Source organism: Phalaenopsis equestris, unplaced genomic scaffold (assembly GCF_001263595.1).
Source record: "Phalaenopsis equestris unplaced genomic scaffold, ASM126359v1 Scaffold000765, whole genome shotgun sequence".
NCBI lineage: Eukaryota > Viridiplantae > Streptophyta > Magnoliopsida > Asparagales > Orchidaceae > Phalaenopsis > Phalaenopsis equestris.
Window position 1 is genome coordinate 1,134,663 of NW_018165205.1, and position 22,316 is coordinate 1,156,978.

Consider the following 22,316-nt stretch of genomic DNA (forward strand, 5'->3'; position numbering starts at 1 on the left):
TATATATTAATGAATGAAAACATGAATTTTATTTTTAAAAATTTATGAGTATAATTTTGACGTGCTGTTATATGAATGTAAATATGAATATTTTGATGTTAAATATGTAAATACTAAAAAACAGTGTGGTCCGTGTGAATCCTGCTTTGGCTGGAACGTCGAGAACGAAGAGAGTGGCGTACCATGCTCCGAGGGATCTCTTTTGTCCCCACGTTTTGCGTCCCAGCTCTCCGGGGAATCTCATCGGCTCCCGCGTTTTCCCTCCCCGCGTTCGGGTACGGATTCTCAACCCATTCCGTGTCGCTCCTTTTTCCAAACTAGTGTTTTTAGATCTTCCGCCGCCATTAAACCTAGCCAAAGCCACTATCGGTTTCATACGAAATTGCAATCGCTGAATCCGGAGGTCTCGGGTAGCCTACAAAAATCTCCAACTTCTTCAGATCCCTCCATTCAATTAGTTATTTCTTCGGTCATAAATCGACTAGTCTAAATCTTCCCCATGTTTGACCATAGCCTGTAAAAAGGTTACCAATAGAGGCTTGGTTAGCGCGGAATTGACATGCCTGATTTTCCACGTAAAATGCTTCTCTACCAGAAGATCGCGAAGCTTGTTTTTGGCTGGCATTTTCTCCATCTTTATGCCCACACTCGCACACATGCTAAAGTAGTGTACATGATTCAATCAAGGAGATAACATTTGGCGCATTTTATGAAACATGACAGTTTTAAATTCAATTGCATTTCTATCACAAGATAAATGATATATGATACACATATGAGCATGAAAAACCCCAATTCGACAACTATTTTATTTGTTTATTTATTTATTTCATGACTTTATTATCTTGAATTCTTGATGGATATTTTTGAATAAGGCACATGATTCAATGTTACTTTTGAGAAGTACAACTATTCCATTCAACCCTTAACCATCATGCATGCTAGTACTTCAAAATTTGAATTCAAATTAAGCATAACAATGGTTTTATTTAATGTTTAATTATCATGTAATGTTTAGCATTTTAAAGTTGAATTCAAATTTGCATTTAATTATGCATTGACTGATTGCAAATGATTTAATGATATTAACTTTAATTTTTTTGTTCAAGCACTTTTGATATTGTTCTAGGGTTTAAGTAGATGTTTGGGAAGCGGATGTAGTGAGGGGGTGGTTGTGGAATAGCAAGGAAGTGACAATAGGGGAAGTCAATGACATTTGGAAGGGTAAATGAGGCAAAATCTACTGTTGCACAATATGTTGGATGAGTTCGCAACTGTTGGACAAAGAACAACATTTGAATGATGACATGAAGAGGTATGGGTGGCAATGGGGATCCACCACATTTTCCTGGACAAGCTATAAACACATCTTGCAAAAAGAAGATGTTACAACACTACGAAGTGCAAAAATTAGAGAAAAGGTTCTCAAAATTCATAAACTCAAGACCGAAATTTCAAACAATAAAACATAAAATATATACTCCATAGTAGATTATAACCTAATTTAGAAATAAAGAAATAAAGAAAGAATCAGGAAAGAAAGAAACTAAAGAAAAAAGCTGTAATAGGAAAGATTTTCGATAGCTGTCAATCCTGCGATTGCGAGAAGCATCAGTTCCAAGACAATACAGGATACCACAATCGTGGGTTGCGAAATTCTGATCCGCGATTCCCTCTAAGATCCGATTTTATTCTCTTCGATTAGTAGAGGATTATTATTCTTCTTTTTAAGAACCTAAATTACATCATCAGATATTTTTTCACACAAAATACTTAAGGAGATTTCCAAAGTTACAGTTCACTATTTCTGTCTGACCATCTGTTGGTGAGTGCATCGTTGAACTAAACCAAAATTTATCACTCAATTTAATCCATATAATCTTCCAAAAATAGTTCTTTTTCAAAAATAGCAAAAACATTATCATCTCTACTTAAAGTAATGATCTGATGATATCCCAATTGAAGTGTGAAAATATTTAGGGGATTGAAGTGTGAAAATATGAAGTGTGAAAATATTTAGGGGATTTGAGAGTTTCTTGGCTTACTAAACTCTTTAATATTATTTTAAAAACTAAAAAGATACCTGATGAGTGGAGGAAGAGTATGTTGGTTTCCATTTTTAAGAGTAAAAGGGATACACAAGAGTGTGCAAATTATTGAAGAATTAAGTTGATGTGTCATACTTTAAAATTATAGGAGAGGGAAATTGAACATAGGATAAGACATATTACAAACATTTCTCACAATCAGTTTGGATTTTATGCCTGACAATTCTACTATGGAAGCTATGCATTTGTTGAGAGGTTTGATGGGGAAGTATATAGAGAATAAGGAGGATCTACATATGATTTTTATTAATTTAGAAAAAACTTACGATAAAGTTCCAAGAGATATCCTTTGCATAGTTCTAGAGAAGAAATGTGTTGATATGCTTTGTATTCAAGTCATTAAAGATATGTATGCTAGAGCTGTTACTTGTGTTCGAACAGAACGAGATTGACCAAATATTTTCCTATTTCAATTGGATTACATCAGGGATCGACTTATCAGGGATCGACTTGAAGCCCAGACTTGAAGCCCATATCTTTTTGCTCTAGTTATGAATGCTCTTACTGGACATTTACCGGAGGATGTACCTTGGTGTATGCTATATCATTCTTGTGGATAAGATTAGAGAAATAACTAAGGAAAAACTTGAATAATGGAGGTCTACATTGGAGTTTAAAGGTTTTCGTGTGAGTAGAACTAAAATTGAATACATTGAATGTAATTTTAGTAGTAGTAGCTCTAATGACAAAGTTGTAAATATCGATGATCAAATTATTAAAAGGTGTGAACGCTTTAGATATCTCGGGTCTATTGTTCAAAGTAATGGTGTTGTAGATGGGGATGTTATTTGTAGAATTCAAGTTGGTTGGTTGAAGTGGAGGAATGCTTCAGGCCTATTGTGTGATAGAAAAATATCGCTTAGATTGAAAAGAAAATTTTATAAGATGGTGGTGAGACATGCAATGCTCTATGTCGCTGAATGCTGACCATTAAAAGAGAAGCATAAAACTAAGTTAATTATTGCGGAGATCGTGATAGGGTTGGTGTAGCTTCAGTGCAGACAAAAGTAGAGAGAGTATTCTTAGATGGATTGGTCACATTAAACGTCGACCATCTAATGATCCAATTAGCAGAGTAGATATTCTTTATTCGACTTATGCTAAGAAATGCAGAGGTAGACCTAGAAAGACTTAGGCATATTGTTTAAAAAATGACTTAATTTATTAGAATTAAATGAAAATTTGACACTCAATAGAACACAATGAAGAAAAAAGATTCATGTACCCGACCCTACGCACTGAGATAAAGGCTTGTTATTGTTGTACTTAAAGTAAGGACATGCTGAATCCCCCTCGATAGTGGCAACACATGAGGTAGAATGTGCTTCCAAAAACTCTAAAATCCACTTAGTGGGGGCTACCCTATGTTTAGATTTATCAAGCACATTACCTTCCTGGATAATCAATGTTGGCACTGTTAGTGCTTCTCTTGAGGCATGGAAAAAAAAAGTTTGTGGCATCACATTCTTAAACTCGGTATGAGTGTCCATCACCTCGAATACTTCACAAGGCAAAAGTATAATGCGCTTCCCCCAATTGGTGAAAAAATATATATTTTTGTATCCATCATGATATATGCAATGATTGTATTTCCAAGCAAAATCTAATAAGATGTGACACACATCTTTTGGTACCACGTCACAGCAAATTTGCTCTTAAAAATTGTATCGAATAGAATACTCTATAGGGCAACTCCTGTCAATATTGATCTTAATCTTATTATTCTATCAAGTCTGGGAATATGATCGAGAATTCTTCTGAATAGTGAGGCTTAATTTGTCAGCTATTCGTGTAGAAATCATTTTTATAGCTGCCTTTATCCATAATGATGCTTCACATATTTTCCTACACGGTACATGTACGAAATATATTATGATGAAAGCATTGCTCTTTTAGAGGCTCAATTTGAAGGACTCATGAGATTACTAGCATCTCTTTATTGTAGGCTGAAAATTGATACTTCTTTTATGTCATCACCTTCTCATGTATCTCTTGTGTTACTGCCTATATTTCTTACTACTCCTTGCACGATGAAAGAGGTCACCTTCATGCTTGGGCAATTAAACGTATTTGCTCAATGTCATGGTATTGGAAGCACTTCCTAGTTGGGATGAATTTTGGAATGTTAATTGTCTTCACTTTTTCTATGTCATGAACTTATTTTTTCTCAAAAGGGATCATCTTGGATATTCCACTGGTATTGCCTGATCCTCGGGTTGAACTTTCCCTATTAGGTGTGGTGCTCGCTCAATAACCTTGCGGTTTCTTCACCTTTAAAGCTAGGGTCTATACATCACGTATGGATTGATACAGATGCAAATATGCAATTGCAACACATTACTAATTGATGACATTAATTTTCCAAAATACCTAGCTACTGTGTTCTCATCTGGTTCTATCAACTCACATTTCAGCATGAGTTGATAAAATATACTTTTTCACAAGAGAATCTCTCTGACAGAGGTTGTGGAGTTTTATGACCATGTCCCTTAGGTAATGCGGGAAAGGTATTTGTGCTGCATTTCCTTTTTCATCTTAAACTATGTGGTTGTTTTACTATTCCTTTTCTGCCGTTGAATATGCTTCTGATTCTCCAACCACAAAGAAGTGTTTCTCCTTAGCTTAATATTAGAAACTTGTTCCATATGACAAGGGGAAATTCTTGTACTCGAAAACTCATTCCACAGTTTGGAGCCACTCGATGAACTCACTTTGATCCGGCGGACTGTCAAAATATGACAAGTCAATTTTCGCTATAACTTCTTGGCTTCTCGTCTTATATTCCATGCCAAATCGTTGGATTATTGCTCTTCATCACTAGAACTCTCTAATGGAAGGGATTCATTTTCTCTACTCGATCTAATGAATCAATGGTGTGGTTATTGGTGATTTCACTGGATTGTCTTCTCTTAAGGTGGTAAATCTTTGTTGCAGTTTGAGAATTTTTCATTGTGTATCCTCTATAATAAGTTTTTTGAGGCCTCATTGAGGGTTTCTCCTTGGCGACATTACATCCTTTTCTTCTAATTAAATTTTCGGCGGATGTAGGATTGTAAATGATGGTTGGTTGGGGGCTTAGGTTATGGTGGTAGGTACCGGGGTGGAATTTTGGTTATGGTAGGAAGGTTGGATTTTTGAAAATTTAAGGTTGGTGTTAGGCATTGCAGTATGAATGATTTGTGTATGTTGGGGATATTTTTTTTAGAATTTTTGATTTGAGGCAAAAAAGATAAATTCCTAAAAATTTAAGGTTTGTCGGGCTTTGATACTAGATGATACTATTATAGGGCTCCTAAAGGAGTTCGGGAAGCGGATGTAGCGAGGGGGTGGAAGGAAGTGACAAGAGGGGAGTAGATGACATTTGGAAGGCTATATGTGACAAAATTTGATATTGGATAGCAGGTTGGACGAGTTCAATAGCTGTTCAAATAGAAAACAACATTTGAAAGGTGACATAGCAAAGTATGGGCAGCGATGGGGATCCACCACATATTTTTGGATAAGCTATAGGCTCACCACTTGTAAAGGAAGATGTTACATCACTCCGGAGAGCAGAAATTAGAGAAAAGTCTCAAAATTCATAAACTCAAAATTGAATCCACAAAATGCGAAATACAAATCTATAAAAGCTACATGATAGAAAATATCCTTATGTACAAATAGAGAAATAGGAAAAGAATCAGGAATGAAAGAGGAAAGAAAAAAAAATGCTGAATTAGGAAAGATTTCGAGCGGATGTCAATCCCGTGATCGCAGGAAGCGTCGGTTCCACAATAATACGGGCTACCACTATCTCTGGTCGTGGGATTCCATTCCATGGTTTCTTAAGCGTCTACATCGGCTTTAACCATGACAGAACCTTTACACAGTACACAATAATTTAATCTATTAGTTTTATCTTCCCTTTCAATTCAAGAATAATTGTGTAGCAGTGATATGCATATTTATACTGTATTAGTGTAACTTGATTTACCAAGTGACACTTGACGTAATATATGGTTTTCATATGATAAAATATTGAAATTGAATTCAAAAGTATTTAAAGGTTCATTATCAAGCAATGTTTTTACTCTTAATATGGATGAAACATGGCTTTGAATATAAGTATTTTAACAAGTATTTAACTGTCATATCATATATATTATTATTTTAAATTTCCTGCCTTGTCACACCCATAAATTTGGTTGACATGTAATCCAATTTATGTTATTCTTTTCCATTAATATTTAACTATCATATTATTTATGCCATTATTTTAAAAATTTATTGGGGAAATTACGACTTTCATTTTATCTAATATTTAACCATCAAATCATATATGATCTATGGCCTATGCCAATTATTTTGTTTAATTATTATTTAACACACGCAGCACAACACATGCTGGAGTTATGCCACATATATATGCATATGCGTGAGTGTGTGTATAGCCAGATAAATAGATAGATAGATTTTGATTTAGATACATATCTAGTGTATATGTATGCATTTATATTTGTGTGTATATATATGAGTGTGTGTGCGCTCTGGCTTGCACATCTTTATAACATTAACTTAAACATTGAATAAATTTTGTTTACATTTTAATTGAGCATTTTTTTTTTGAACTTTAATAACTTTTAACTAATGTCAAAACCTTATATCACATCTAAAAAGTTTACATTTATTTTTTATTTTTATCATCACTTGCAAAGTAGGGGGATTCACTAATTATTTAATGCTTCACGACATAACTATTGGGGCTTGTTACATATTTCAAAAGCTATACATAAGCAATTTGCAGCCTCCTGTGATCAATTAGCTGAAAAAAATTATCTGTATGTTATAACTTCAACTACCTTAATTGCCATTTTCCTGATTAGTTTTCAACTTCAAATTTTTGAATAAGGAATGATGTTTGTTGATTTTCCATATCATTTTGTTTTAAATCCCTGTAAACCTTCATACTTATGGGGGTAACTTTTGGGAAGCGGGTGATGTCTCTTTGAAAGCATAATGTATGGAAAAGAGGTAGTGATATTGGGAAAACACTAACTTGCTTTATATTATTCTCAAAGCATATTACTCACCCAACTTTTCATCTTAAGTTGCCCAAAATAGGATGAACCGAGTTTAATTTTTGATAAAATTTTGAGTTAGGTGGAAAGGAATGAATATAACAACAGTATCATTGCCATTACTATTAGAATTATCATTTCCACTGCAGTTATTATTATTCTTTATTAGCTTCCGTTTTCATATATATGTATTTCTTATGTGGTCTATTTATGAATTTATGTCTTTCATTTATTTGGTCTTTCCTTTTATTTGAGTCTTGTAATGTGTATTTATACCCATTCTCCTATCAATGAAAGTATGAAACTCAATTCTCAAAAGTTAACATGATATTAGAGTCATGATTCTAACTCTAGATCCTCTACCCTAGCCGCCGACCGCCTGCAGGTCTTTTCTCGTAGAATTTCTGCCACTGGCCAATTGTGGGTCCTCCTTGCATTTTTCCCGCAACCAGACTCACCGCTAGCCTCTCTACAGGCTTCCAGTTGCTTGATTGCCGCACCGCCTCTCTGCAGACTGCTATAGGGGTTGCCTTCCCGCAGCCATACTCACCGTCAGCCTCTCTACAGGCCTCCAGTCGCCTGATTGCCGCACTGCCCCCATACAGATTGTTGCTTGGTTGCTGACAGACATTTCCAGCTGCCTGAGATCCCTTCTGCTGGCCTGATCTTTTCTCTAGCCGACATGTTCTCCCCTGCCTGTTTTTTCAGACCCCTTTTTAGCCTCTAGGATCTTTCTATGTCTCTGTAACCTAACATCACATTTGGCTCTATTGGAATCATGGCGGACTCTTGCACCATCGAGCCTTCTCCTGATGGTGTATTTGAGGCCACTGGAGGGTCAACACTGATCTCAATCCCTCCGTAGACCGGAGGACTGAGAAACCACATAAACTTTCTAATCACTAATCATAAACTGAACGGTTCTAATTTTCTCCAATGGTTTCAAGCCGTGTCCTTGTTTGTCATGGGACACCGAAAATTCGGCTCTCATGGGTATGATTCGCGAACCTTAAAACTGACTCGATGTATGAAGCGTGGGAAGATGAGAATTCCCTGGTCATGTCATGGTTGATTACTCCATGGAGTTGTGATTGGCTCTTCATATATGCTTCTTCCTTCTGTCAGTGCCCCGTGGATTGCAGTTCGGGATACCTACTTAGATGCAGGGAACTCTTGCTAACTTTTTGAGGTTTCCAAGGAGATCCATGAGCCAGGATACGAATCGAGAACCGTGATTGAGTACTACAATGATTTGCTCGCCTTATGGATGGAATGCAATCTATACTACGACTAAACATTGGATTCTCCAGTAGATCTTTCCCTCTTTCAGAAAATTATATAAAAAGATTGCATGTTCCAATTTCTGACAGACCTTAACGAAGACCTTGATGAAGTTTAGAGCCGTATCCTTCGTCGGGATCCCCTTTCTTTTGCTCGTGCTGCATTCACTGAGATTCAACCGAAGAAAGCCATAGACTTGTCATGATCGACACATAACTTCATTCTAATCATTTGCCTTGGTCACTAATAGTACTCAACACTAGTCCATGCCACCTCCAGCCACCAACCGCACTTGTGATTGCTGTCACAAACCCAACCATACTTATGAGAAGTGTTGGAAACTCTACGGGAAACCGACATTACCAACCTTCTGCCAAATCCTTCTCTGCCAAGGGTCTCAATACGACATTTGAATCTGCTACAGTACAATCGACTCCCACTCGGAACACTCCGGAATCACCCGACTTTCTTAAGAGTCAGATAAAGCAATTAATTAAGATGCTTAGATCCAATCAGGTATCTTTTGACCCGTCGACCTTTCACGTCCATCAAGTTACCATTCCTGTGACTCACTTTTTTGTCTCTTATAGTCCATAAATTATTAATTCAGGTGTCATGGACACATGACTGGATGCTCTCAAGTTTTCTCGACATATTATCCATGTTTTGCGAAATATACAGTTAAGATTGCAGATGATTCCTATAATTCTATTTCTGGTAAATGATCGGTTGTATTAATAGCAGGTCTAACTTTGGAATTTGTGTTATACGTACATCTGTTGAAGTGAAATTTTTTATCTGTGAGTAAGTTGACACATAACATTGACTGCATTGCTCATTTTCTCCTGATGTTTGTCTTTCAAGACTGTCTTTAGGGGAGAATGATTGGAATTGCTAAGCGGGTAGCCGGTCTCTATATTTTCCAAGAAGAAAAACATAGAAAAGGACACTTTTTCCAGTAGTTACACTTTCTTTGATTCACTGAATGTCCTATTATGTTATTGCATTATCGTTTGGATCATTCTAATTTTCAATATTTAAAAAAATTATATTCGTCAATATTTACTAATAAAAATCTTGCTAGCTTTAAATGTGAGATTTGTCAAATAGCTAAACATCATCACATTCCGTATCCTCCCCACTCTTACACACCTTATGTTTCTTTTTCACTTTTTCACAGTGACTTATGGGGTCTCTCCTGCACTCCCAGCTATACTAATAAATGGTGATTTCTTACCTTGATTGATGATCACACTTGAATGACGTGGGTCTATATCTTAAAGCGTAAACTAGAGACTTCTGTCACCTTCAAATACTTTCACTTCTTCATTTTGACCCAATTCAAAACGTCAATTCAAGTTCGTAGAACCGACAATGACCGTGAATTTTTTAACTCTATCTAAAGTGAATTCTTGGTAAGGACATCCCCCACCATAGCTCGTGTACGACCACGCCTCAACATAATGGGTAGTCAAGAGAGAAAACTGACTCCTTCTCGAAGTAGTTTGCTATTGAGGTTTGTAATTAGGTAAACTCTTTTTACTCCATGAAACAATATTTTTTTTTCCACAATGTATCGCCAACCTACAAAGCGTTTGCTATTGCGCTGAAGGATCATCATCTCCCATCCGCTATTGAGGCCACATTAGCAGACCCTTCCTGACAACCTACATTCATTGATAAGATGAATGCCCTTCAATGGAATCATACGTGGGATGTTGTGGATCTTCCTCCGGATAAGAAAATTTAATTTCGATGGATCCTTTGAAGCTACAAGGCACGGTTGGTCTCCAAAAGCTGCTCACAAACATATGGAGTTGACTATAAGGAAACATATGCTCCGGTTGCTAAATTAAACACCATTCGTGTTATGCTATCCCTTGCTATGAATTTGGACTGGCCCTTGCTCCAGCTTGATGTCAAGAATGCTTTACTAAATGAGGTTCTCATAGGGGAGGTGTAATTGTGCCTCCCTCCAGGCTTCGACTATACTTTCTCCTGAGGAAAAATTTGCTGATTACGGAAGTTCTTTTTCGGACTGAAGCAATCCCCAAGGGCTTGGTTGGGTAAATTCATAAAGGTGGTAATGTGCTATGAATTTTCTTTGACCCAATCAGATCATAATATATTTTTTAAACATTTCTCCAGTGGCCAAATTGCAATCCTTATCGTCTATGTTGGCGATATTGTGCTCACAGGTGAAAATCTACCAACATTGGAGTATTTGAAAGATATTCTTGCTACTTCCTTTGAAATGGAGCACTTGGGGTTGGTCCAATACTTTTTAAGCGTGGAAGTTGCTCGGTCATCTTGGGGCATTTGCCTATCTGAGCGCAAATATGTGCTTGATTTATTGTTAGAGAATAACCTTCTTCTTTGCAAACAAGTGATTGTCCCAATAGATCCTTATGAAAAATTATCTGTTATTCTTAATGCGGTTCCAGTGAATAAGAGCCACTACCAACATCTTGTGGGAAAACTCATTTATCTCGCCCATACTTGCCCCAACATCTGCCACGCGGTTGGTATTGTGAGCTAATTCATGCACGATCCTTATAAGCACCATCTCCAAGCTGTCCATAGGATCTTTCACTACTTAAAAGGCACACCAGTTTCAGGTTTGTTTTTCTCGTGCCACACCTCCTGTTCTATTGCTGTTTTTATGGACACTGATTAGGTTGGATCCTTTCATGATCGGTGATTAACTTCGGGTATAGCTCATTTGTATGGGAAAATTTTGTCGCATAGAAAAGCAAAAAACATTCGGTCGTGGCCCGGAGCAGTGCTGAAGTCGAGTTTTGCTCCATGTTCTCGGGAATCTGTGAAGCTCTCTGGTTACATATCATGCCCTGTAAATTACATGTGCCGGTCTCTGCTTCTCTGCAGCTGTTCTGTGATAATAAAGTCACCATTAGCATTACTCATAGTACGGTCCAACATGATCGCACCAAGAATGTAGAAATTGACCGACACTTCATTAATGAGAAACACGATTCAGGTGAGATTTGTGTTTCATTTGTCCTATCCAGTCGTCAATTAGTAGATATTTTTGCCAAGAATCTTCCTCGGTTGTTGTTTGATGACTTCAAGTTGAACATGATGGACATCTATGCTTCAACTTGAGGGAAAGTATTAGAATTATTATTTCCGCTGTAGTTATTATTATTCTTTATTCACTTACATTTTCATATTTATGTATTTTCTATGTGGTCTATTTCTGAATTTTTGTCTTTCCTATATTTGGTCTTTCCTTTTATTTGAGTCTTGTAATGTGTATTTATATCCCTTTTCTTATCAATGAAATTATCAAGCTCAATTCTCAAAAGTTAACAATTACTTTTTTTAGAATTTCTTAAAAATGACATTGGCAAATTAGATTTGGCTATTTACTATACTATAATGTTTTTCTTGAAACTTTTTAATTGCAAAAATTTAGTCCTTTTTCTCGCTTGCGATCAGTATCATTGGCTGCGGCCTTCTTTCATTATCAGAACATTTAACTCAAGCTCAGCATGTTTAGTTAATATTCAATAAATGGAGAGAACTTGCATTGTGTTGGTTTCTACAGGCATTGACAGATTAATTCATCAGGAGGATTTTTTCTATCAGAATGGTAGGGGCTGCTGGACCAGTTATTCCAATATTCACCCCCTTAGATGATGGAGGAGATGATGCAATAAAAAATTCTGACGGTATGTGTGCTAAGGGTAGTATCTGTAAACTTAAGCATGGGATTGTTCATTGATTGGATCCCGATTACAAAGTAATAAGTGTTTCTTGCAAATCCGTAAATACATTCACCTAGAAGGATAGTCCACCTGAAGGGATTTACTGATTTGTAATTCATGAATTTGCATTGAGCTATTTAGGTATGATACATCTCCATCCCATCTCTTTCGGTTCTTTTTAAGCAGATAATTATGATGCAAATCACTTAGAAAAGATGCACAAAGCATGTGTTTGGAATCGGGCGATTCTATGTTGGCTTAACTTGCGACAATTCATTACTTCATGCTTTGTATTGGAGAATGAAAATTATAATTTTTGTAACAAGTGTAAAGATCATGTATTTTAACATAATAAAAAATGATTGATAAATTTTTATTTACTCATTCATTTCATGCTACAAATTTTTATTCCAGCATAAATGATTATAACACATAATCTAATTCAGAAGCGTACAATGATAAATTATTTTATTTTTATGCAACCGTGCAAAATTAAAAGAATTTGGATAAAAAACAAATCTAATTAATAATTAATTCAAAAATTTTATTAAATATTAGAATAAGTAGCAAATAGTTTTAAAATGGTAACATTCAAAAGTTTTATTGAATATTAGAATAAGACCAACAATAATGTTGTTGCTTGTTTGCTCGAGTATTGTTTGATTTTTTTGTTGATTCAGCACCTTTAGCCTCCTGTACATTTTATTCCAACTTAGGAATTAGCTAAATTGCTTGAGGTGTTTGTATCCAATAATCCCACTACAATGCCTTCGAAGCTCCCCTCCTTTTTATTTTTTCTAGTAAACTATGGGACAATGCAGCAATAAAAGACGCATCAAGCGTGGGTTTGAAATGGAATGATTTCATTGTTGGTTCTGTTAATGTACAATTTTAGAAGTTAGGACAACTGTCATCTTTGTTACCTTACTTGAGTATGGGCCCATACGGCATGGTTTATATGATGATTTTGGATTCACTAGTCCCATGCACTGCATGACAATTCCTTATTGCAAAGAAAGGATTGACAAAATTTGGTCAGTTATAAGATAGTTTATTCCACATATATTATTACGATAATTGCCAGATCTTGAGTTGTATCTGATAGAAAAGTTTGCGATATAATTTGTTCTTGTCTTCTTGAACTGATTGATTTGTGTTTAACGAAGTCCATTCTCCTGTAAATTTGAGAAGCTTTTAGTCCTATCTAGGTCTTATCATGGTTGAGGGAATATCAAGAGTTTAAGACACGCTGTTGAGTGAACTTTTTCAACACATTTTGGTTTTTATTCCCTGGACATCATGAAATTTATATGTAGATAACGTATTTCAAACGTGACCGATATATGAACCATGAAAAATAATAATATTGATCCCAACCATTTCACAATTGACAGGCATGGGTAATTATTATGATTTATTCAATAAGTGTTCAAGGCAACAATTGCGTACTTCATGTGATGCACTGAAATGACTTTTTGTTCATGCCCCAGAAATTATGGATTGCGAGAAGTGATTAAGTAAATTTTTGACATTTTCAGAATGATGATCCCACTTATAAAATATCTGTAAGTGACTAAGCTGGTAGAACTGTGTTGGGATTTTTTTTCTTAAAAGAAGACCAGCCACCCTATCCCCACTACAACTTATTGTGATATAATGTAAGAAGTGTTTGGATTTTGAAAAAAACTTTTGAAGTGATGCGTTATAATTTCTCATCTTGTTGCTTTGATGTACAAAGGCTAGGCGACTGGACACGTTGCATGTATAACCGAATAACCTGATGGCAGAATTCAAGATGGTATTTCCCCTGAATGCTTGGAGCACTGAACTTAAATCAGCATATTTTGCAAGTCAATCCTGCCTAGCTGATGAATTGACCAAGTCAATTCAGTAAAGTCACCACGCCTGCCTTATAGATGACTTTATTAAGTGATGATCAGCCACTCGTCAATCTTAGTGACAAACAAATATTCGTCAACACAAGTGATGAACAAATACATAAGAATTTGGTAGTGGCAAACATCAACTCAGTATTGACAGACGTCAACTCAATAGTGACAAACTGCAGCTTGGTTCGACATGCGTAGGCACACAAACTTCAATTTGGAAGATAGCTTCATTGTCCAGGTGCTTATTATGCAATACATTGCACTGCATGATCGCTGTATTTTATTTTGTTTTATAAAATATAAATATACCCATCTACCCATCTATATAGCATAATGGATATCAGCCCAAGCCTATAAATAAGAGGCTGATGTTGAAGTTTGGGGCATGTAATTAAATTTTGTAATTTGTACTCTCAATCAACAAAGTCTCAAGGCTTCTCTCCCTACAATTATCTTCCTTTTCAGAAGTACGTTTGTTTGGGTGTTGTGAGTTCACCGACAATTGAGGATCCAACATCGTAGTGACCATTTGGGATCACTTTTGTTATTGATTTTCTATTTATTATTATTATTTTATTTTGTTTATGTTTTGATTTGAAACGAATCATATTTGGTATGTTTAATAAAGATATGCTTGCTTTTCTTTTGAGTGTTTTAAAAAAATATATTTATTTATTTTTAGAAATAAAAAATAAAGCATATAAAAAACACACTAAATAGACTTGTTTTTAAAACAAAAAATAAAAATAAAAACATAACCTAAAAATAAAATTGATCCCAAATATACCCTTAGTATTCCGTTAGTCATTGCATGATGTGCTAAACATGCACACACACTATGCCAGCTTGAACTTCATAATTTCAGCTTTTATTGATGGTACATGCATCCTTATGATACCAGGGAACTGACAAAACTCTTCTTCCGATGGTCTTTGGCTTTCAAAACTTGAAACCACCACCACTTGGTCTCAAACTCTCCTTCCTCCAACATCAACCTCTCACTCTTACAGCTCTTTAGTTTGGGACTCTTGACCTCACTATCTTGCAACCTCTCAATTTTGGAGCTCTCTCTTTTGCGACCTTTCAATTTAAACCTCTCGATTATGTTTACTGGCATGGTCGAGTAAAAAGTCTTCCTAGCCAATTAAATTTTTTTTTTGATCAACCATGATACTCCCTTGGGTGACCAAATGCTATCTTGGTCGAGCTGATGCCATACATTGTGGTCCAACGTGAAGATCATCTTCAAATTATGCATTTATTTTCCATTTCTGAATTATATATATAATTTAAAGCTATTTAATAAATAAGCCATGCTTTATTTTTGTTATAGCATATATTCTGAAAAATATTATCTATTGTGATTTTTGGGTTAATTAAATGGGTGTTATATGTACAAAAAATGTATATAAATGATATACAAATCTTGAACGCTTTAGTGAGAAGAAGCATTATTTTAGGTTTAACTTTGGGCATTGAAACCAAAAGAGTAGCTGTGCATCATGTTGCTTTTTGAAAATACCTAACAATTCGAAGATTTGCATGAACTATGGTTTGAAATATTCTTCTTTTTTGACTTACTTTAACTTATAACAGTAGAACAATCTCATGAAAAGTTTCAATATTGTGCAGAAGGGATTGAGAAAATTTAATCTGTTACATGATGCCAATTCGACATGTTATAGAATAATAAATGCTCTACCTTTTTTGAACTTAAATGATTTGCTATGGGATGCTGGTCTAGATCATTATTCTGCCCAATGGTACTTTTAATTTTTGTTAGTAAACTGTTATATGAAACTTTTAAAGAGATGCATCAAGAATACATTTGAAATGTTTTGAATCTTCTTTCAAATTTACTAAGAATATTAGAATTACCATCGTTTTTGCATCCTTTGTTTTGGATTGGGTAGCTTTATACGGTCATTCTCTGCCATTAGCTTCCCTTGCATAACATGACAGTTTTTATTATTATAGAGAATGACTGATTACCAAGTGTAAAATAGAAAAAAATTATGGTCTCTTTTACCTTTTTTTTTCCCTCGCTCAGTCCTTACATACCTATTACTTTTTTTTAATCAGGATTCAGATTCCGCTTTGTCTCATATAACATCCTTGCCCAGGTATTCTATTTCCCTACGCTTCCTACATATTTTGTAAGTATGTTTTGTCTAAATGAATTTCAAACTTTTGATTGCTAAGGGAAGATGCTTGTTTATTTTTATCTGTTCGAAAAAGCGATTCAACTTTGATTATGACAAGCATGATAATTGTTTTCTTTTTGCACTTGCTTTACTGATTTATTTGAATTCAAATTTCAGTTCAGTTTTCCTGTTTGGTTCACTGTTTGTTTCAGCAGATTCAGCATCCAGTGCTGGCTGGTAGCTTTGGGATTATCTTTTGTCCTTATTTAGCACTAGTATTTGGTTAACTTGCTTAAAAATTGTATATATTTTTGTTTGTGGACTGATTGGGGGACATTTGGTTTGTTTAATGTTATTGGAAACTATTTATTTGTTTTTCTCTCTGCTTGGAGCGCTGTACCGTCTTCTCTTGTGACTGTAATTGGATGGAGGACTGGCGGCAGACCTTCTAGATTTTTGAATACCTTTGAATGCTTGCCGACAACCTTTTCCATGGTGTTTTCACCCATGACAGATGGTCTGGCTTTCCGTTTCTTTCCTAAACACCCTCACTTCAGGTGTTTTTCCATCTACTCTCAACCTACAATAATCCTAATTCTTCTCTTCCCTTGATCCATATACACCGTACGGTGTCATTTTATATTAGAGCTTTTAAACCCTACTTTTTCCCACAAAATCCCAACCCTTGTCCACAACCCATACCCATACCTTCCACCTAAACCTAAGCCTAACTTTCGACCAACCTTGGATAAAAAAATTCCACCTTGGTCTAAACCCTAAAGGAAATAAACAATCCAAAGAGAAACCCCCAAAGAAAATTTAAGGGCTTACCACAAAAGATATGTAGTCGAAAACCGTTCAATTACAAGGGAGACTTGTTGATTTTGGGAGGCAACATGGTGAAGTCACCCATGACAACAACTGTGATCACCCAGATTGAGAAGATGATGAAAAATATTTTCTCCAAAAAACCTTGAGTGATGATGGGCCGATGTTGCGTCAATTTGGTGTCGAGTATAGGATAGGAGGTTTACTTGGAGTGAATATTTATTTATTGGATTATGATAGTCATATGGATTAGAACAAATTCATTGAGTGAATTTAGATAGTGAAATGAATTTTTGAGTAGAAGAACATTAGACCTGATAGAAGAGTGAAGCTATTGCTGCCATTAAGTTAAAAAAAAGATAATTTTTTGTGACGTGAGAATTTAAAACACTTGTAACAGTGTAAGATGAAAATTAAGATCACAACCTCATCCAAGTTAAAAAAAAAGAGATGTAGCGCAGGTACATTCAAGAACATTACAAACAAGACTTGTTTTTGATACTTCATCACCTACAACAGAAGTATCTTCATAGAAGAAAAAAATACCGCTTAGTTTGAAAAACTTTTGTGGAAGTATTAATTGGTGTAGTCAGAGAACTCTCTATAGCCTGATATTTTGGAGGGTCAATGTGGTGTAGTCACCACTCTATTGAACTTTACGGATGTTCAGACTATAGCCTTGAAGGTGGAGAAGTGTAATAATAGTATCAGGTACACTTCACCATTCAATTAGAGTTTGGCCATAGGGTAAGGCAACAAGAGCATATCAACCTGATTGCTAAGGCCTTCCCATGATGATAAGTCAACATAGGAAAAAAAAAGGTACTGAGCATATTAACACCTCAAGATATTTCCAATTAGCGTATTCTACAAATGTTACAGATTTGGGCACATTGCATCTAAATGTCCAAATAGATGAGTAATTTTTTTTGCTGAGCATGTTGCAGTGAAAGAAGCAGATAGCGAGAACTATAAAAAGGAGAACGAGAGGAGTACTAGATGCCCACAGATGATGGTGCAATGTTTGTGGTTCAATGAGTTCTCCAGACTAAGCTTAAGAGGTCAATAGTGGCTTAAAAGATAATATATTTCATACTCGTTGTATTGTGAAGAGAAAGAGTGCAGTCTCATCATAGATGAAAGTGGTTGCAAGAATGTGATATCTACACAGATGATAGATAAATTTAGCCTCACTTCTATAATAAGCATGCTTAGCTATATTCCTTGACTTGGTTGAATAATGAAAATGAGATTTGTGCTTATAAGAGATGTTTGGTAAAGTATTCTATCAGAGATGAACTATAAGATCAGACGTGTTGCGACGTTGTGTTTATGAATGCATGCCACATTCTATTGGGCTAGCAATGGCAATATGATGAATATACACTTCATGAGGGTTCACAAAAATATCTCTTTGTTATTGAGAAAAAAATTATATAGTGATTTTGCTCTTGAAATGAGTCAAAAATTATGAGTACTCAGACAGGGAGTGAAGTTATAGTGTTCCATGCTTCATTTCTATATGTTATGAGAAAAGCCCAAGTGCAACTGTTCTTGGTGACGTTGGAGGGCAGTGGTACAGTGGAGGTGATTCTTTAGGTAGTAGAACCCATAATGAAGGAGTTTTATGATATTCTAATTGACAACCTACCACCCAGATTACCACCATTTTGTGTGATTCAAAATGGCTTAGATCTCAATTAAGGAGAGGTGCTGCCAGACTGACTAGCTTACTAGATGCGACCATGAGAATGTTAGAAATTGCAGATACAAGTTGAGTATTTGATGGCTTAGGGGTTAGTTTACAGTAGCACCTATGCTTGTGCTATAACAGTTTTGATTGTGCTTCTTGAGTCATTTTGGTTGGATTCAGACATGAACTTCATTGTTCTGACACCTCATTTCATTGTCTCAAGGTAGTTGAAGGGAGGGAACCGAACGGGGGGAAAGGAAACGAGAGGGCCAAAAAGCCGAAGAGGGGGGAGATGAAGCGACAGGGGTCAGGAACATGAAAGACTACTTTCGTGTATAAAAACGACGAGTAGGAGGGGCGGCGGAGGCGAGATTTACTTACCTGGGAGTCGAATAAGGGCTGACGAGGGTTGTGCTGTTGGGCTGAGCCTTGACGTCAATCAGAGCTCTTGTGATGTGTGAGAGCAGAGAGTATGACGAGCGATTCATGACATTCAGTGCGAAGGAAGTAGACGAGCTGAGTGCAGAGAAAGAAGTCGGCCAAACTCTAGACATTTGGTGCAGGTGATCGCGGGAAGAGGGGCACAAGCATCCTATATGAAGAGGGGCACAAGCGTCCTGTATAAAATCGAGCAGTTGAGGCTGTGTGCGGATATTGAACCAAGCTGAGTTGTAGCTTAGGGAAGAATTATTGTGTTCGAAGGAGAAAAAGGTGACGAGCAGGCGTCTATGACTGTGGCTCGAGGTGTGGACTACGAAATTCTGACCGCTCCCCGAGAACTGTTAGTATTTTTTTATTTTTAATTTTGTTTTGAGGGAGCTTTAGAGTGTCAAACTTTCAGAAAGCTGATTGAATTGTAGATTAGACATTATGTGGAGATTTCACTCTTATTTTGCAAGGAATTCTTTGATATGTGGTTCGAGTTTTCCCATAGGCGCACGCCCCTATGGTTAATTACCCCTTATGATAATAGAAGAGTACTTTCGATTGAGGCTTGTCATTAATAATTGAATATTTAACATATAATAGCAACAAATTTAAGATTTTAGTTACGAAATTCATCACTTGAAGATTAAAGTGATTGGTGGGAGAATGAAGACGAAACTTGATCAAGATCTCATGGTCTCGTCATTCCGGGTTGTAATGGTCTCTGATCTACTTAGTTAGAGGAGGTAGTTGACCCAACCTGACAGAAGAATTTGTCAACAGCCATGGGTTGCGTCGTCCAAGGTATACTTGTAGATCTGGGGTGAATATTTGTCTAATGGGATAAATTTACGTCGACCTTTGTTAATAAAAGATTGTGCCAATCAATTGTATTCTTATGATTCACAACTCAAAGTATCAAAATTCATTGAGGAGCATACGAGTAGTTGTTGTGACCATAATATAGTAGTGTTATTTGACGGCAACCACCCAGTTAGAGGACTCTGGTTGTAACCGTTATTTTGTGGTGCCATTTGACGCCTGAACCACATAGTCACAGGACTAGGGCCACGTCCTTACTGACATGCGATTGCTTTGATTGTGAATATAATTGTACATTTGATATGACATTCACTCTTTGTGAGCTGAAGTCAACCAAATGTTTTTCACCCTCGTCAAACTGTTAGGGAGGGTGGATGAACTTTGCTTTTTGCTTTTAAATGATTGAATTTTACTTACATATTAATTGGTTATTTTGAAAAGTTTGATTTTAAAGATTTATCCCTCCGGTTAAAATCTTCAATCAATACGATCATCATCAGGATATTGAGTATTCTAAAAATTTTATATTTAAATGGGGGACATTTAGTTTTATTAGTTTAAGCTTTCAAAGTATAAGTCATGTCGACTCCTATACTTATAGGTATGCGGATTAGACTAGATGATTTGGACTTGTAAATTCCTATTTTAAGAATTGAACATTTATTTCAAATTTAATAGACTCGTCAACTTTAGTTATTGCAAGGAGGATTAGAATAGTTAAGTGAGACTTACGACCCTATCCTATAGGCAAGTCAACCCAATTAGCGCATGTAGTATTTTCGAGCCTAGTATTTGAGTATGAAATACATTGGTTTGAACACATGCAAACGCGTAATTTATGTTTTTGAGCTATTTTAGGCTGATCATTTGGTGACTTAACTTAATGTAATTTATATGGCTTAAAAGAATGCATCTTGAATGCTTTACTTAAATCTTGAGATATTTTTATTCAAATTGAATATTATTTTAAGACTTGATAAAGTGATGAAACCAAATACACATCTTAAAAGTTGGTGTGAATGACTGCATATAAGTTTTCATTTTAAGTATTTTATCGTCTTCTGTTTGTTAGCATGTGTATTGTGAATCCGGTGGCAGGATTTTAATTTTTTTGTTAAGTTTGAATTATTTTTAAAATCTAATGAGAGTATTTTAGAACCTAGTATTTAAGCATCCAATACATTGGTTTGAACACATGCAAACATGCAATTTATGTATTTGAGCTATTTTAGTTGAAGCAATTGGTGACTTGACTATGTAATTTTTATGGCTTAAAAGAATGCATCTTGAATGCTTTACTTAAATGTTGAGATATTTATATTCAAATTGAATATTATTTTAGGACTTGATAAAGTGATGAAACCAATTACACATCTTGAAAGTTGGTGTGAATGACTGCATGTAAGTTTTCATTTTAAGCATTTTAAAGTCTTATGTTTATTAGCAGGTGTATTGCGAATCCGGTGGTAGGGCTTTAATTTTTTTATTAAGTTTGAAACTTTAAAATAATTTAAAGCCTAGAAAGCCTAAATCTCCAAAGTCAGAAACTTTAATTCTTTTAATATCCTTAGAGCCTATATTTTAAAAGCTCGAAGTTTCATATTATTTTTAAATTAAAATAAGTTATATTTTATCTACTTTTATAAGTCCAAAATTTCAAATGTTTTAAAGTGATTCAAAGTACAAATCACATGAAATTTAGGCAGCCTCCCAATGTCAACTTCTATTTTCGGGGCACAAGAGAATGCCAGCCTTCACAGCTTTCTTAAAGACGTGCTAGTTAGTGTCGTGAGACATTGCGATTGAGGAGTAAAAATATAAATTTATCCCATGATCTTAAAAGACGCAACGAGTCTTCATTGTACATGCATAAAAAGTTCGATCCAGAACAATATTTTTGAACTTTATTTTACTTTTCCCGAACGGTAGTTAATACCCACAGACAGGTACTCATTTTTATCAAGGACGGGTACTGGTTTTAAAGCCCCAATTTTAAAAAAATTTCCAAACAAGTATGTGTTTTTCCTTGAATGACACTTAATTCCCCACAGATGGGTACTCGCGCTTCCTCTAATGTAGATTTTCAAAATTGTCCCATTGCGCCAAAAATATACCTTTCAAGCTCCAACGTAGTTGACAGCGGAGATGCATGACGACGACGACAATGACAATAAAAGAAAAGTGCGGCAGAATTTTCTTTTTATGTAATACACAATAAGGTACCTAATAATAAATTGGGGAAGGGAAGCCTGACTGAGGTGGGTGCTTGGGCTCCAATAGCAAGAACAGTGATGGCTCGAGCTTGGGCCGGATCGAACATGATTTATCCCTGTATTGAGT

General features: G+C 35.7%; 1 protein-coding gene across 5 annotated transcripts in view; it reads left to right on the forward strand.

The window, feature by feature from the left end:
- Nucleotides 1–121: 121 nt before the first annotated feature.
- The window catches only part of LOC110031048 (carbon catabolite repressor protein 4 homolog 4), a 107,258-nt gene continuing 85,063 nt past the window's right edge, over nt 122–22,316 (forward strand). Inside the window, exons 1-3 of one of the 5 annotated variants that reach the window (XM_020734080.1) lie at nt 122–275; nt 12,038–12,138; nt 16,146–16,186. In XM_020734080.1, the coding sequence (XP_020589739.1) occupies nt 184–275; nt 12,038–12,138; nt 16,146–16,186 (234 nt within the window). In that variant the 5' untranslated portion in view covers nt 122–183. Of the gene's footprint in view, nt 276–12,014; nt 12,139–13,731; nt 13,833–13,912; nt 14,302–16,145; nt 16,187–22,316 lie in introns of those variants that run through there. The other 4 variants (XM_020734081.1, XM_020734082.1, XM_020734083.1 and 1 more) reach the window with 4 other exon arrangements.